General features: G+C 46.7%; 1 protein-coding gene and 1 long non-coding RNA gene across 11 annotated transcripts in view; both read right to left on the minus strand.

Annotated features, from left to right (window-relative positions):
- SLC6A13 (solute carrier family 6 member 13) overlaps positions 1–7,741 on the minus strand; it is a 42,892-nt gene extending 35,151 nt beyond the window's left edge. For 4 of the 10 annotated variants that reach the window (XR_012419834.1, XR_012419835.1, XM_045364536.2 and 1 more), the window contains exons 1-2: positions 7,695–7,741; positions 4,471–4,677 (exon numbers count right to left, since the gene is read on the minus strand). Coding sequence is in view for 3 of the 10 variants with exons in the window: in XM_045364536.2 (XP_045220471.2) it covers positions 4,471–4,672 (202 nt within the window). In the remaining 7 variants the exon portion in view is untranslated. Of the gene's footprint in view, positions 1–4,470; positions 4,784–7,694 lie in introns of those variants that run through there. The other 6 variants (XM_074006004.1, XM_074006005.1, XM_045364539.2 and 3 more) reach the window with 3 other exon arrangements.
- Positions 7,742–9,677: 1,936 nt separating this feature from the next.
- Positions 9,678–13,118, minus strand: LOC141408004 (uncharacterized). The gene is made up of 3 exons (XR_012419836.1): positions 13,022–13,118; positions 9,986–10,208; positions 9,678–9,808 (listed from the first exon to the last, which is right to left on the minus strand). It is a non-coding gene; the product is annotated as an uncharacterized lncRNA (long non-coding RNA).
- Positions 13,119–16,956: the final 3,838 nt, after the last annotated feature.

A 16,956-nucleotide genomic window follows, 5' to 3' on the forward strand; every position in this document is an offset into this window, starting at 1 on the left:
AAACCCCATCTCTATTAAAAAACAAAACAAAACAAAAACCCACAACAAAAGCTTGCTCCCTTCATGGCCTTCCACATCTCAGTGAACGGCAGCTCCTTCCTTCCAGTCACTCAGGTGAAAACTCTTGGATTGCTTAGATGGGTGCTAGCAGTGGAGGGGATGAGAAGTGGTCTGGTCCTGCACATCTCATGGGTGGGGGGGATCCAGTCCCAGGCATTCTGGATGCTGAGTTACTCATTCTGCCAGCACCCAGGGTCCAGGGAGCCGGAGAGGTCCTGAAGCTCCCAGGACCCGCGTGTTTGGGTACAGTCAACAGTTATGAGAGAATTAAGGATGACTCCAAGATTTTTGCCTTATAACTGGTCAGCTTCTGCCCTCACTCCCCTATACTCAGTTCTAACATAGCAGCTAGAGATTATTTTAAAATGTAAGATGACTGGCCAGACACAGTGGCTCACGCCGGTAATCCCAGCACTTTGGGAGGCCAAGGTGGGTGGATCACCTGAAGTCAGGAGTTCGAGACCAGCCTGGCCAACATGGAGAAACCTCGTCTCTACTAAAAATACAAAAATTGGCCGGGCATGGTGGTGCCTACCTGTAGTCCCAGCTACTGGGGAGGCTGAGGCAGGAGAATCACTTGAACCCAGGAGGTGGGCTGAGTGAGCTGAGATCACACCACTGCACTCCAGCCTGGGTGACAGAGCGAGACTCCATCTCGAGGAGCGGGGGGGAAATAATGTAAGATTACTGCTGCTCAAAACCCTGCCTGCATCTGAATGTCACTAGAGCAAACGCTGAAGTCTGAGAGTGGCCAACCTGGCATACCTCATCTGCCCACCTCCCTGTCCCAGCCCATTTTCTTCCCTGACCTTACCTTCTATTCACTTGCCCAGCTCCAGGCTCAAGTCCCCCTCAAACAAGCCAGCCAGGCTCTTGCTTTGTTTCAACCTTTGTTTCCTGTGCCTGGAGCAAAGCACTTTCACCCCACCCCATAATATCCACAAGGCCAATTCTGTCACTCCTAGCAAGACTTTGCTCAAATGCTCTCAATGACCACCGTTTTAAAAATTGCCACCACCCACACCCACACTCCTGATCCCCTTTACCCAGCTCCCCTTGTTCTTTTCCTATAGCACTCATTCCTTCGGGAATGCTATTTAATTTACACGTTTATCCCATTTATTGTGCATTGTCCGTCTCCCTCCTCTAGAATGTGTGCCCTGTGAGGACAGGGAATTGGTCCGTTTTGTTTATAGATGTATCCCAACCACCTAGAACAATTCCTGGCTTATGCCACGTGCTCAGTAAGTACTTGCTGGTGAATGACACAGTCAGGCTCAGGGCTTGGCTGGGTGTGCGCCGAGGCAATGGACAGAGCCTGGAAATTCTAAAGCCATTAGGATGAAGCAGGTGCTTGGGGGTGGATCAGCCATAGGTCCTGGACAGCAGGGAGATTATTTACCTAGGAGACGGTGGAGGTGGACATCCCTCTTACTCGCCTCCCTAAAAGCCTCCCTGTTGCTTCTGACTTCTGATGGGCTTCTTTGTATCACTTTCTCAGCTTGCCTGCCTTTTGACTACAGTTTTCAGCTGTTTGCCTTGTGTTCTATCATAGCCTTGCCTCAGCCCTTTCCCTGCTCTGGAACTCATTTCAAATTAGATCTACCAAATGTTGACGCTGGAAGAAACCAAAGATGTCACTTATATTTTTAGTTTGGAAGTAAAATTATGCTTTGAGGACGTCTTCATCCCTGAGCTTCTCACTAAACAAATACTACAACAAATCAAACTCCTTGATTGCCCTCCCCTCCCCGCCAAGCACAAGAGTGGCTACTTGGAGCTGTGAATTTCAAGAAAGGGCCCAGAAGCAGGCTGATAGGGTGCATTACGGGAGGATGGCACACCCTGGAGTACCCCAGCATCCTCTCCAGGGCTTGCTCAGAACACTCTTCCCATGCCAGGAGCCCAGGCCCCAATCTGAGAATGGTGAGCTCTGATAAAAGCACTAAACCAGGAGGAAAGGGGTCAAACCAATCTAAGGGTCTCCATCTCCCAGCCTCCTGCCCACAGCAGCAGCAAAGGGTCCTTTCGGGAAGCGACAGCAGTCTCTTCTTCGGCAAAGCGACAGGGAGATGACGAGACGAAGCTTAAGGGCCCGTTCTCTGTAGGAGTTTGCTTTGCCTGGGAGGCGAGAGGAGTTAACTGATGACAGAAAGGTTAAACTGCTGAGAACACCAAAACAACAGAAAAATAGGCAGGTCCAGGTTCCTCTACTGACCACACACATCCTTGATCAGCCCGCTTACCGTGGTAAAGGAGCCATTTCACTAACCCAGCCCGCGGCCCTGGGTGACTCATGCCCTCCAGAGCAAACCTGGGCCCTGCCTGCAGCTCCCCAGTCCCTCAGAACACTCCCCTCCAGCTGAAGCCATCCACCAGCGAACGGGGAAGAGGAGTGCTCAGGCCCCGCGCTTGGTAAGGGAAGAAGTTATGGGTAGGCAGTGTAAGGGTTAAACAGAGAACTCGACTGGATGGCAGGATTCCCACACATGTCAGGACTCTCCAGGGAATCAGCCTGCTGGAAGGCAGGCTCTATCCAGGGAGAAGGAGACCACAGCCGCCGCCCTGCTGCCTCCACCTCCCCACACAGGAGCCACGTGACCAACCAAGGGCGGTGGGTGCTCTTTTCGCCTCAGGCCTCTGTTCCCACACAAGACACAGTCAACACATTCCCAGGCCCACACAGACTCACCACAGAGCCCTGGGACCCAAACATTGCCAGAGAAAGGACCAGGGAGAGTCCCTCATCCCCCGCGTTCCCGTCACTGCTCCCCTCCACTTGCCCCTGTCAGCCCAGTGGTTTGCATTAGACCTGGAAGGCAATCTCTCCTACCTCTTCGTGCCATTCCTGCTAATTCCCAGGCCAACCTTTACCCAATTCCAGAGAGGCTTGCGGAAAGCTGCTCACCTCCTAATCTCTGCCATGTGAGGAGCTGAGCTGGTTACCAGGTTCCAGACCCAGAGTCCCAGCGCCAGCTTAGTCCCCAAGCCTCCAGCTTTCGCCCTGGGCCAGCTCCGTCTCCCCTGATTCTCCAGAGGGAGGGTACTCAGGCCTAAATTCCTGGACAAGCACGTGGAGCACTCAGCACCAGGTAAAAAGTGGGTAGACCTTCCCTCTTCCCTCACAGCGCAAACGGAGCAAATTCCTAGGATTTCAGGCCACTGGCCAGAAATTCCCAGGAAGAAGGGACACACCAGCCCATTTTCATCCCTCTGGAAACACAAGTTAACCTCCAACCCAGGGACAATCCCCAGTTGCCGCAGACCTGGGAACCAGACTCCATGGGCCCAGAGCATCTCTCGTGTTCTCCTCCAGTTCCCACACCTCCACTGTGTATTGAAGGCTTTCTTTCTCTAAAATCCTTGTGAGACTCAAGCTGGATGCCTTTGGCAGCTCTTAGTCACCTGCAAAAGGGTAGGTATTGCTTTAAAGAACCTCAAATCCTGTGGCCCATGAACTTGCCACTCCTCTCATCATTTTCCCTGATGGCCCACCTCTGTATTCCACGTTCCTCCAGGCCTGGCTGCAGTCTCACTACCAAATCAGACCTGGGAACCCCAGCCCTATCAGCTTTACCCATAAGCAAGGAGCTATTCCTAGCCCACTGGTCACCCAGAACGCTCCAGTACTTGGGAAAATCCCTCTGGGGCTTCCCACAGAAATACAAAATTCCCTGAATGTGGGTTAGTGGTTGCAAAATTTCTGTCACTGCTGCGGGGATAGCAGAATTACCCCAGGCAGCTAGAAGAGAGGTGAATGAGAAGCCAGTGATGACACAGTGAAGAGCTGGAGGTAATGCTCTCCCTACAACACGCACACATTTGTACTGGGAAATTTTTAAAAAGAGAGCCTATACTAGAAGGGGTTGGGTAAGGGATGGCTTAGGGAACCTCCCCCTGCCAGCAGAGTCAGAAAAAGACACCAGGCCAAGGCTGGGGAATCTCAAGACCACAGAACAGTTTGGTATTGCCATCATCATCAACAAAGCTACTATTTATTAAGTTCTTTACACACATTATCTCTAATCCTTACAACGACCTTGAAAGGCAGGCATTATTATCTCGATTTGCAGGAGCGGTAACTGATGCTCTGAGAGCTTAAGTAACTTGTCCAAGATCACACAGAGGGTGAGCAGCGGGGCCAGGATCCAAACTCTCCTCCACCTGGTTCCAGCTTGTGCTCACATTTCTACGATGCCACATTACAATAGAAAAAGCCCTGGGATAGTCACGGGATAGTCACGCATCTTTCTAGGTCTTAGTTTCTTACAGAGAGTCCTGGATGACCTCTAAGCGTCCTTCCAACTCCAGAATCCTATGCATCTATGGGACTCCCCAGAGGGGCCGTAAGCGCAGGAGATGGAAGCATCGTCCTTCCAGGAGTGGGTGGGGCGGCACAAGGGCTCTCACCTCCCCCATTTTTGTAGCAGAGATAGGGAAACCTCCAGACGTTGCCCAGCCCGATGATCTCCCCGGCCACTGACAGCACAAACTCCATCTTGTTGTTCCAGTGCCCCCGCTCCAGGGTGCCTTCTTCCTCCTCCTTTTCCATGACTGGATACACTGGCTTTGTCTCTCCATTACTGGCTGTGCCTGAGGCCCTGCTATCCATCCCACCTGGAAAACAAGTGGGATGCCCTGTTACTGTTGGGAACCCCAGAAGGAAACCCCTCCTCCTCCTCCTTTTCCAACAAATCCATAAGGGGATGAGTGCCCTGGAAGAGGCAAATGCTATGCCCTTCCCTGCAGACCGTGTCCTCCTTAGCACTTCTCAGTGGTGGAAGCTGGGTGACAGCTACTGAGCGTATATATCCCTTTCCTGTTTCAGGAGGAAAGTGTTGGTGCTGAAGGACGGCCTTTGCTTCCACTACAAGGCCCTCTTGGGTTGAGGCTTGTAGACATGGAGGAGTTCACGGGCCGCTGTGCTGTCTAAATTCTCCCTGCCGCCCTACAGTCAGCCTCGCCGGGATTAGCACGTGCTTCCATCTCTTTACTCTCTATGCTGGGACACGTGGAAAGGATGGGATTTCACATGTCCTCAAAGCCACCAATTGCCCTTGCAGGAATTTACCCTGAGGAAATAATTGTGATTGTGAGTGAAAGGTGTAGCATAGGATATTTATTGTTTATAACAGCGAAAAATCAGAAAGTACATAAATTGTCAAAAATGCTAGATATGTTGATAAATTATGGCACATTCACATAATGAATTACTATATATAATCATTAAAACCTGTGTTACAGAAACAAGTGTATCGGCACAAAAGGATGCTCACAATATATAGTAAAACCCAGTACGTACAATATGATCATGCTTGACAAATATCTTAGAAAGTATTTATAGGCATTGAAAGATTAGGATAGCCACCAAAATTTTTTTTTTTTTTTTTTTTGAGACGGAGTCTCGCTCTGTCCCCCAGGCTGGAGTGCAGTGGTGCTATCTCGGCTCACTGCAAGCTCCGCCTCCCAGGTTCCTGCCATTCTCCTGCCTCAGGCTCCCAAGTAGCTGGGACTACAGGCGCCCGCCACGCGCCCGGCTAATTTTTTGTATTTTTAGTAGAGACGGGGTTTCACTGTGTTAGCCAGGATGGTCTCGATCTCCTGACCTTGTGATCCACCCGCCTCGGCCTCCCAAAGTGCTGGGATTACAGGCATGAGCCACCGCGCCCGGCCCAAAATGTTTTTCTTTCAGCAGCTGGGTTATAGGAATATTTCCTTATCTATATTTTCTACATTTACCACAAAAAATGTTTTACTTTTGTAATATAAAAATAAAAGCCAGTTTAAAAAAAAATCCTGTCAAAGGACGGGGAGAGTTGAGGGGACCAGGAATTGTGTGTCTCTCTGAAATCAGCAGAAGGGAGAGATGAGCTATGTGCTTTTTCTTTTCTGGTGACAAGTGGAGTCTGTGACAGTAGAGAAGATGACATAAACTAAAAAGCCACAGTTTTAACCATTCACTGTCAGAAGTGGCCCATTCCAGACTACTGGGATTGAGGATGACTGGGTGTGGCTCCCATTTAGTCAGCAACTACTAGAGACTAGGCACTTCATATGCATTCATTTCATTTAGTTCTCACAGCAACCCTGAGATGTAAGCATTACTACCTCCACTTTATAAATAAGGAAGTTGCAGCTCAGAGAGGTTCAATGATGTGACTGCTGCTGCCATGTAGCTAGTAAACTGCACAGCCAGGACTTCAACCCATCTGCCCCTGCTCTTTCAGTCCCAGCCCTTTGATTACAATGGCTGCCTGGGTTCACTGGCATGTCTACTAAAAGCATCTTCTAATGACTCTGCCTTGATTTTGCAGAGTGGCTTCTTTTCTGGAGAAGTAGGCAGACGGACTTTTTTCTAACCCTCAAGCAAAGTTCATGTTAACAGAACTTTCTCAGCAGTAACCTCTTCTGGCCACAGATTCTCCTTTGGCTCTGACCCAGGAAGTCAGAAAGTGAAGGAACAGGCCGGGCACAATGGCTCACGCCTGTAATCCCAGCACTTGGGAGGCTGAGGCAGGTGGATCACCTGAGGTCAGGAGTTTGAGACCAGCCTGGCCAACATGGTGAAACCCCGTCTCTACTAAAAGCACAAAAATTAGCCAGGTGTGGTGGCTGGCACCTGTAACCCAAGCTACTCAGGAGGCTGAGGCAGGAGAATCGCTTGAAACCAGGAGGTGGATGAAACCAGGTGCAGTGAGCCGGGATCGCGCCACTGCACTCCAGCCTGGGCAACAAAGCGAGACTCCGTCTCGAAAAAAAAAAAAAAGAAAAGAAAGAAAAGAAAAGAAAAGAAAAAAGAAAGTCAGGGAACAGCAGGTATCTATTTTTATTTGATAAATTAGGGAATGAGCTCCTTTCTACAAAGGAGAAACCCAAGTAACTGGTCCCAAGAGGGCTCCCGGGTCCTTTTGGGAAGGTTGTCAAGGTACTGACTTTGCTGGAGGCCTCCCCTCCCTTTACCAGCGGATGGATCCCTCCTGGTGATGGAAAACCTTCCCTTCTCCACCTCCCAGACTCTGGGGGAAACAGTAGCACTTTCCTGGCTCCCTTAGCCCCATTAGAGCTGCTTCTCAGACGTAGCGTGTTGTGTCTGAAAGGCCATGAGCTGTAGAGTCAGATGAGACCAGGTTCATTTTTTCTCATACCAGTGTCTGACTTCAGAGAAGTTAATGAATGACTCTGAGTCTTAGTTTGTTCATCTGTAAAATTGGGGATGATTGATAGGATATACTTAGCTATAAGAATTAAAAGAGGAAATATACATATATATACGCACTTAATAGAATAACAGGTACTCAAATTTTTGTCTTCTTTCAGTCCTGTCAAAGAGTTGATCATTGTTCTCTTTTCTCAGAGTTAAATCTGATTTTTCTTGGAGCTAAATCCAACTGTCTTTCCTCTCAATCTAGGGCGCTCTATTTCCAAATCACATTGTCACTTAAGTCAACAGCCACCCAAGTTGCAGAAAGTCAAGAAAGTAGCATATAATCTTGGCATTTGCACACATAAATGTCAGAAGCATATTTTCTAGGAGAGGGTAAGAAAAAAGTCCTTTGGTTGTAAGTCCCATGGATCCCACCAACCTGCAGACTCAGACCCAGAAACAGAAAAAAAAAAGAGAAAACATTTCGAACCTTACTGAAGTTGCCGCCAGAGGTCCAGTCGGGGAGGAGAATTATCTGAGGGGGAAGGGGAAGGTGCCGGCTATTTAAAGTGTGGTTCCAGGAGCCTCTGTGGCACTCGTAATTCTACACTTGGCCCAGCCCACATTCCACCCTTGTGCCTCCCCCTCCACTTTTCTCCCCTCCCCTCCCTCGGCCACCGGGCAACCCGCACACGAGTGATTCCGCAGTCTGGGGAGTGTGCACACCCTGGCAGGTCGGGCCAGTTGCTGGTGAGCTTATGAAGCATGGTCTCTTCCCCAGAGCTCATGTGCGCCTTCCCACCTGGTGAGCTCAGGGTCTCTCTGGAGGGATCCTGCCTCCCACCCCTGTCTCCAACACAAGTGCTCCTATAAATCCATCAAGAATAGGGGTTCCTTTGGTCAGGTGCTGTGTAGATTAATTTAAAAATACATTTATCTTACCGTTTTGCAGCTTGCAATGTGGAATGGACGATGATTTAGAACAAAGATACATAGATAAAGAACTTGGAGATGTCAGAAAAACTTCCCAAACATACACAGACATTTATACACACAGAAGAAGTCTGAAAAAATTTTCACTAAATGGTTAATAGTAGTTACTTTTGTAGAGTGGAACTGACATCAGGAGATGGCAGTAAGGGAGTTTTTTCCCCCACTTTATCAATATTGTTTGGATTTTTAAATAATATGCTATAATTTTAAAATATTTTTTAAATCAGTAGAGAAAAGGAAGTGCCAACGTTTAAAATAAAGCAAAGCCCTAAAGCTGTCATCAGTGAAGGAGCTGGCAGTGAGCACGAGGCACAGGTCATCCAGGGAGCTTCGTTCTTCTGCAGGAACAGCCCACAGAGGCGGCTGTGAGAGCAGTTCCTTCAGCCTGGAGTCTAGGGCAGGGCAGAGTCCCACCTCAGCCACGTGCTGAAGCACAGTGCATGCAGGGAACCTGCTTAGACTTTGACACCGGAGAGTGTGGGGTCTGAGTCCTACATAGGTGACTGTCCAGCTTGAGATTTCAGGAGACGGTGACTCACTGTAAATGGTAGCTGTTATTCATCCTTAAGGGATTATTCACAGTGAGCAGGGAAGTCTTCTTGAGGGAGACAGGACTGGGGAACCCCTGAGCTAAGCTGGGCTCTGGCCAGACGGTGAGAATGAGTTAGGGGGGGATGGGGCAATGGGTGAGTGAGGTGACACAGACATCTTGAGATGACAGAGAGGTGTGGAAAGAAAGATGAATCGAAGAGTCTAAGGTAGTTTCCATTTCCTGCATCCCTCATCTGACTTAAGGGCATGGGGCAGGGGCAGGAAACACTGCGTGGCAATACCTGGAGAGCCTCCCAGAAGCTTCTTGGAAATTATTCTTCTTATGTTTCAGCTACCCTGTTCCTCTCCCCTTTCAAGCTTTCATCTGTTAGATTGAGCCATCTAAAGCCATAAACCAAAAGGGTCCTGAGACAGCCTACAAACTCGCGTAAAAAAAGACCATCTTCAAAGCAGGGCTCTTGACTTCCATTTTGACTCATCCTTGAGTGGTACTTGCCAATGGCCTACTACGCATCATAAACTTTGGCATCTGTAATCTAAAATTACCAGATAACTCGGTTTTTCTCAGATACCATTCGGCCTTTGGCCATGTTGCACAGCCCCTTCTGTGTCCTCATATATGCAAACGGTTGCAATTTCCAGTTTCCAGGAAAGACTGTCAGTGATAAGGACATCATCAGGCTTATCCTGAGTTGGCTGTAAGTTGCTGCTCTTGTATTAAGGAATGTTGGCTTTACTTACCAACTCTTTTGTTTTTACATAACTGCTGCCATGTTACCACATATTGACTCCTATTTTATTCCTCTCCAAATCTTTGTTATCCCCAATTTCTTTTTCCCTTATAAAGTGGGAATGGCTATGGTAGGTTTTTTGTCCTGCTTAGGTTGACAAAAGTTAAACAACAACAACAAAAAGCTTGAGAACCACTGGTAGATAAATGTTGGTGACAGTCCCTCACAACTTCCTGTCTGGGGTTCCACACAAAACAGGCGTGACTAGCCTTGCATCTACCTCACGTTGCCATCATCCTTTGGTCTGCTGGGTGCAAAGTCAAGAAACCTGAAAACAAGTAACACCAGAATTAGTATTCAAGAGTTCTTACTCAAGAGACTGCATAAGTTTTAAGACTGACTAGAGATTGTTAGTGAGGATACTGAAGGCTGCACTTCCCACAACAGGACTGTATAAAATGAAGTGAGCCACGCAAAAAGCAGGCCTAGGAGGTCTGGTTCGTACCAAGTTCATCCCAGGTATGTTTAAATGACAGTACGCCATGATATGCTCTCCCAAAAATTGTTTGACTCTACAAGGAGTGGAATAAACATTTCTGAGCAACATCAAGGTGGCAAAGGAAGTGGTGGGTTCTCCTCTGCAGACTTTGAAATTAAGAGATGTAGTTCTGTTTAACTGCAGGAGCCAGGAACCTGCTGACCTTTTGGATCCCTTTTCGAATATCACACTGAAAGAAAAGAAAACAGCAAGTAGAACAGACTAAACAAATTATGGCTTGCTATAACTGAAATCATTCGAACAACAAAATGAATAATGATAGTATGGTATTGTAGCCCAAAGAACAAAATTCACTAATAAGTTCATGCTGATACATATAACCAATGCGTTAGTAAGTAGGAATGAAAGGATCATTCTTCCTTGCAGTTGAATTCCAATAAATAAATATAGAAGGATGCCGAGCATGGTGGCGTGCACCTGTAATCTCAGCTACTCAGGGAGGCTGAGGTGGGAGGATTACCTAAGCTCAGGAGTTTGAGACAACACAGCAAGACCCCAACTCAAAGAAAAAGAAGGCCGGGCGCGGTGGCTCAAGCCTGTAATCCCAGCACTTTGGGAGGCCGAGACGGGTGGATCACGAGGTCAGGAGATCGAGACCATCCTGGCTAACACGGTGAAACCCCGTCTCTACTAAAAAATACAAAAAAACTAGCCGGGCGAGGTGTCGGGCGCCTGTAGTCCCAGCTACTCGGGAGGCTGAGGCAGGAGAATGGCGTAAACCTGGGAGGCGGAGCTTGCAGTGAGCTGAGATCCGGCCACTGCACTCCAGCCTGGGCGACAGAGCAAGACTCCGTCTCAAAAAAAAAAAAAAAGAAAGAAAGAAAAAGAAATCTTAATAAATGTAGAAGGAAAGAGAAAACTAGGAAATCACCACTAGACAAACACCACTATAGTAATTGTTGCAGACAAGATCTACCAATGAACGCTAACATTGGTGGTGAAAGTTCAAGGAGGAACAGAATTTTTACAATTCCAAAGTGTCTCCCCCAAGATATGCATTAACTACAAAGGGAAAAATAGTAATTTTGAAGTAGAGAAGCCAGGCAGAAACCACCTTAACCAAATGACCAAGGTCAACACCACCAGTAATAAGACATCAATATCTATCTGTATCATGAAGCATGGATATGATGTACTAAGCGGGACACAACATTTTTGTGATATTCTTTTGCCAAAAGTGTGGTTCAATCACAAGAATCATAAGGCAAACCCAAAGTGAGGGGCATTTGACAAAATTACTGATCACTACTCTTCAAAAGTGTCAAAAGTGTCACCAAAGACAAGACAGACAAGACAAGAAAGACTGAGGAAGTGTTTTAGGCTGCAGGAGACTAAGGGAAAATGACAACCACCAAATGCAATGTGGGGTCCTGAATGGGATCCTAGATAGGATCCTGGAATAGAAAAGGACATGAATGTAAAAACTGGTGAAAGTTGCATAAGGTCTTTAGTTTACTAGTACCCTACCAACGTTAATTCCCTCGTTCCAACAACTGTACCATGGTTGTGAAAGATGCTAACATTAGGGGAAGCTGAGTGAAAGATGGAAGCTCTCTGTACTATTTTTGCAATTTTTCTGTAAGTCTAAAATAAAGTTTTTTCTTTTTTTTTTTTTGTTTTGTTTTGTTTATACTCTATTACAGCCCAAGTACTTGACCCTGCTGTGAAAAGTTCTGGGATGTTACATGCAGAAACCAGAGAGGTCACTAAAAACTCTGAAGACCTTTCTGTTTGATCCCAGATGGGATAATTCACCTAAATTCTATAAGCTCCAATTTGTTTTCTTTTTTCGTTTTTGTTTTTGAGATGAGGGTCTCACTCTATTGCCCAAGCTGGAGTGCAACGGCACAATCATAGGTCACTGAAGCCTCAACCTCCCAGGCTCAAAGGATCCGCTCAACTCAGTCTCCCGAGTAGCGTGGACTACCACCATGCCCAGCTAATTATTTTTTAATCTTTTATAGGGATAGGGTCTTGCTATGTTGCCCAGGCTGGTCTTAAACTCCTAGCCTCAAGCAATCCTGCCTCAGCCTCCCAAAGCACTGGGATTAGAGGCGTGAGCCACCACATCAGACCCAACGTCCGAAAGAAACAAGACTTACGACAAAGAATATTAATAACACCAACCATTACCATTACTAACGTTTGCTGCGCATTTCAAACGTGCCAGGCATGGCGCTAAGTGCTATACAGGCACCATTTCATTTTATCCTCAGAACAAACCTATGACACAAGAATTACTGACAAGATCATTTTAAAGATAGGAAAACAAAGCCTTAAAGATAATTAAATTGGCCGGGCGCGGTGGCTCAAGCCTGTAATCCCAGCACTTTGGGAGGCCGAGACGGGCGGATCACGAGGTCAGGAGATCGAGAGACGATCCCGGCTAACACGGTGAAACCCCGTCTCTACTAAAAATTACAAAAAATTAGCCGGGCGTGGTGGCGGGCGCCTGCAGTCCCAGCTACTCGGGAGGCTGAGGCAGGAGAATGGCGTAAACCCGGGAGGCGGAGCTTGCAGTGAGCTGAGATCCGGCCACTGCACTCCAGCCTGGGCGACAGAGCGAGACTCCCTCTCAAAAGAAAAAAAGAAAGATAATTAAATTACTTGCTAGGCCACATAACTAGTAAATGGTAGACCCAGGATTTGAACTCAGGTTTGTAGAATTCTAAAGTCCATTATTTACTTATAGCTACCATGCTATCTATACTTTAAGTCTAGAGGTGGAGGAAAAAAGACAAGAGAAACACTAAAAAGCACAACTCTAGTACTGTTTATTTTGGCTATTGCTGGCCCGTGGGATTAAATATAACTTTCTCAGGAAAGAGGTGAACAATGAAAATGACAAGAAAAAGGTTGCTTTCACTGAAAATCTCATCAGACCTGAAGAATACTTAAAAAATCTAATCAGAAGGCTCTCTTCCCATCCCAATGTGTTCCACAATTCTACTAGTCTGTCCTCCCTATTAAGGAAAATCATACCTTTTGTCTTTAACTCTAGAAAAAGTAGTTGCAGTTATTTTCCAATTTTATCCAGTTTCTTCCAATCCCTGTTTCCCTGATTTCTTGTCCGACTCTCAGAGTACACAGAGTTTGCAACCCTTATGTAACTAGTCTCAGTGGGAAGTTCCTGATGAACAGTTAGTGAGCAGGGGTTCTGAGGGAACGGAGACGCCCTGACACCATCAAGCTGTGGTGAGGGGTGAGGGCAGAGTGGCAACATTTAAAAAAAGCAACTTCAATCTCTGGACAGTCTTTTATCCTAAACATTTTTAAACACCACTGCAGGACGTTATTTGTGATGAGCAAAATCTACTGATGCACTGGTCATGCGGCTGACTGATGTGGAATGCAAAGTGTGGCCGGAATCTCATCTCTGTCTCAGCCCAGAGAGAGGGAGGGAACCCAGAAGGAAAATGCGACTGTTTCCCATGAGTGGGAAACATGACAGCTCTCATCTGTCCTGGTTTCCCCAAACAAGAAACAGACAGGGCCTGCTCAAACTGTGTGGCGTCAATGCCTGTGAGCCAAAGACCATGAGGAACACACCTACAGTTAAACAAGCTGGGTTCGTTACTCATGGCAACAAGGGAGCGTGCACACAATGTAAACTGTGAGGTGTCTCAGTCACAGGGTGTCACTGAGGACTTGTTATTGGATGAATTCGTATTAGGTGATTTTGAGGAGGCTTCAGGAAGCCGGGCTTTGCTTTGGATCGGATGCTGTGCGGAAGGAGGAGTAATTTTATAATTGGGTTTCTTAATGGATTTTATCTAGAAAGCAGGAAAAACGAAGTGAAGCGAAAAGCTGTGATTGTTAAGGACGGAGCAGTCACTTGTGTTAGCCAGCATCGGATGTTTGATCATTTGTGTGGGTTGGACGATGTTCACGTTGTTGTCTTTGTTCAGATATCATCATAGAGCAATCTTATTTGTGTCTGGATCCACCATGATCACAGAGTGGCCCTGCCTGACACTGGTATGTGAGAACGAACACCAGGGCAGCTCCTAGCAATACAAAGCCTAATCGACAATGTCAGTCCGATTCCCAGCTGTCAGGGCTTCTTTTCTCTTTCTCAGCCATGACAGCCACACACACTCAGAGAAGTGAACTGACATAACAGAAAGTGGTGACTGTAGTGGGCGGAAGGCACCTGTACCTGTTCTCAAGGCCTTGGCCATGGGTTTTCACCACCTCTCACCTATATTCTCCTCCTTCACACCAAGCCCAATCCCAACTTTTCCCACTCTTGTTATATCTTACCCCTATTCCCTCCATTTAAAAAAAAAAAATGCATTTTTTTCCTAGCATAGTTTGACATCATTGGGCAATTTTCCTCCCAATTATTCCATAAGATTAAAATTTAAAATTTTCTGAATCAGAAATACATGTTGGCTACCCCGGGAAACATTAAAGAAATTACCGATGTTTAATGCCCACTCCTGAAGAGAAGATTCTAATTGTTCTGAGGTGAAGCTGGAACATCGAGATTTTTTAAAAAGCTCTCTGGTAGTCTCTAAGAGGCAGCTAAATTTGAAAAGCTCTGTAGCCTAATTGCTGCTGTTAGCTAATTTCTTAGTCTATCCTCAGGGAAGATGTAGTACAGCTGGTCTTATCTCTGAAACTCCTTTTCAAAGCCACTCTCAGCCTTCTCTTCTCCAAGATAAATAATCTGAAACCCTTTTATCTTTCCTAAGAGTTCTTCCTTCTCACCCCCACCCACTGTTTTCATTGCTCTCCTTTGGAAGCTCTCCAGGTTCTAAACATCCCTGTCAAGCACTGGTGTCCAAAGCGCCCTCGCGGGCCCTTTCTGCTGCCTGCCTGCTGGCTGCTAGTACCGCTCGCTTCAGCTCTGCAGCTTCCACCAATGGAGAAATCAGCAACGGAGAGAGCTCTACCTACATGTCAGACTAAGAGGCAGAAGCAGCCTGAAGAAGGTCCCACAGCCTGACTGTTGGACCAGGGTGGCCTTCCATAGAGTTCTGCTACATGGACAATGCAGAAGGAAAACTAAAGAAGGGGCATAAAAGGAGAATGAGTTAGAGCCAAGTTCAGTGTGATGAAAAAAATGTATCACCTGGTAGGAAGAACTCCAAAATTCTAGTCCTGGATATGACCTGAATCAGCCACATAATCTGGGGCAATCCATGTTGCCTTTCTAGGACTCTGTTTTTCATGCATAAAACAAGAGAGTAAGACTGGGCCATCCCCAGGCTTCACGTCAGCTCTGAGTCTTCCACAGCTGATCTCAGGCTTGGAAGGAAAGAGACTGCTAGTCTGATCACCCCTCTTCTAACTGCTCTGGCCACAGCTCTTTCTTCAGCAACTCTAGTTATTCCAAGAGTTCTTATATTCCCAATTCCAACAGCCAATAATGATAGCCCAGACTCGCACCTCTAGTCTGTAAGCTTCTTGAAGACAGTAGAGTGCCATCTGCCATCTCCTGAATACAGATAAAAGCCTAGGAGTGCTTAGCTCTCTCAGCAGATACTTTAAACATTTCCTTAACCTCCAGGAATCAGAGTTCCAAACAATAATGACCAGAATAATCGATATTCACTTTTCTTTTTCCTTTTTTTTTTTTTTTTTTTGAGATGAAGTTTCGCTCTTTGTTGCCCAGGCTGGAGTGCAGTGGCACGATCTTGGCTCACTGCAATGTCTGCCTCCCGGGTTCAAGTGATTCTCCTGCCTCAGCTTCCCAAGTAGCTGGCATTACAGGAGCCTACCACCACACTCAGCTAATTTTTGTATTTTTAGTAGAGACGAGGTTTCACCATGTTGGCCAGGTTGGTCTCGAACTCCTGACCTGGTGATCCACCCGCCTCAGCCTCCCAAAGTGTTGGGATTACAGGTGTGAACCACCACGCCCGGCCAATACTCACTTTTCATCAACAATCATCCTTCCAAAACTTAGCACCACATGAAGTCATCCATATTAGCAGTTATGGCACACCCTAGGCACCTTCACATACATCTCTCATTTAGTCTTTATTGACAAGCCAGAAAGACTGGCATTATCCCTATTTTATAGGTAAGAAATTGAGTTTCACAGACAGGAAAACTAAATTGCCCAAGATTCCAAAGCTACGAAGTGACACACGTAGGATCTGGACATCTGTCTGCCCAGCCTCCTTCTGTTCCACTCAAGCAGATTTACCTTGCAGTTAATACAACATAAGCTTTGGGGCCCCTCCCTTGCATGGGTGCCTTCCAATCCCCTGTACCTAGTTTTGAATTATTAATTTTGTGCCATTTTCCATAAAGAGGACCCTCCGCGAATTGTCTAAGCTTCAGTACCTACAAAAATCTAGATCCGTCCCTGAACTCAGCTTTCCATGTAACCAGAAACACTACCATCTTGTTTAGTAATTTCAATCTGAGGGTATTTTTCAAACACGAATTCAAGAGGAATCCTTGCCAGCTTCTGCGCTAGGAACCTACGCTGGTTCTTTAAAGAAATGGTAAAGTATGGCTTTGCCTTGAATCATGTGGCCGGGGTCACTCACTGTTCCGTCTTCCCACTTACTCTGCGCCCATGGTTCTCTTCTCCCACGCCGGGCTGTAGATTTCCTCTCCCTCACAGCAGGCCTTCCTGAGTCTGGCTTTAGCCTGTAGCATGCCCTTCCATGCTCGTTTTCGTAGATCACTTTATTCTGTACTCAATCTTTGGTAATGACTCTGTTCCACCCCTCCTGCTGCTTCTTTTGGTTTGCACTTTGGACCAGAACCTACTGCTGCTTTGGGATTGAGCCTCAGCTGCTTTCTGTAGCCAAAAAAGCAGGGCTGTTGTGACTTGAAAAGGGGGGAAGAAAGGGGATTGTTGTCTACTTCAATTTCTGTTAGGCAGGCTCTAACACTGACATTCACATTTCATTCCAACTTCTATAACCTCTCATATTTACCCATCAAAATATTCT

The sequence above is a fragment of the Macaca fascicularis genome, chromosome 11 (genome assembly GCF_037993035.2).
Source record: "Macaca fascicularis isolate 582-1 chromosome 11, T2T-MFA8v1.1".
Classification (NCBI taxonomy): Eukaryota; Metazoa; Chordata; class Mammalia; order Primates; family Cercopithecidae; genus Macaca; species Macaca fascicularis.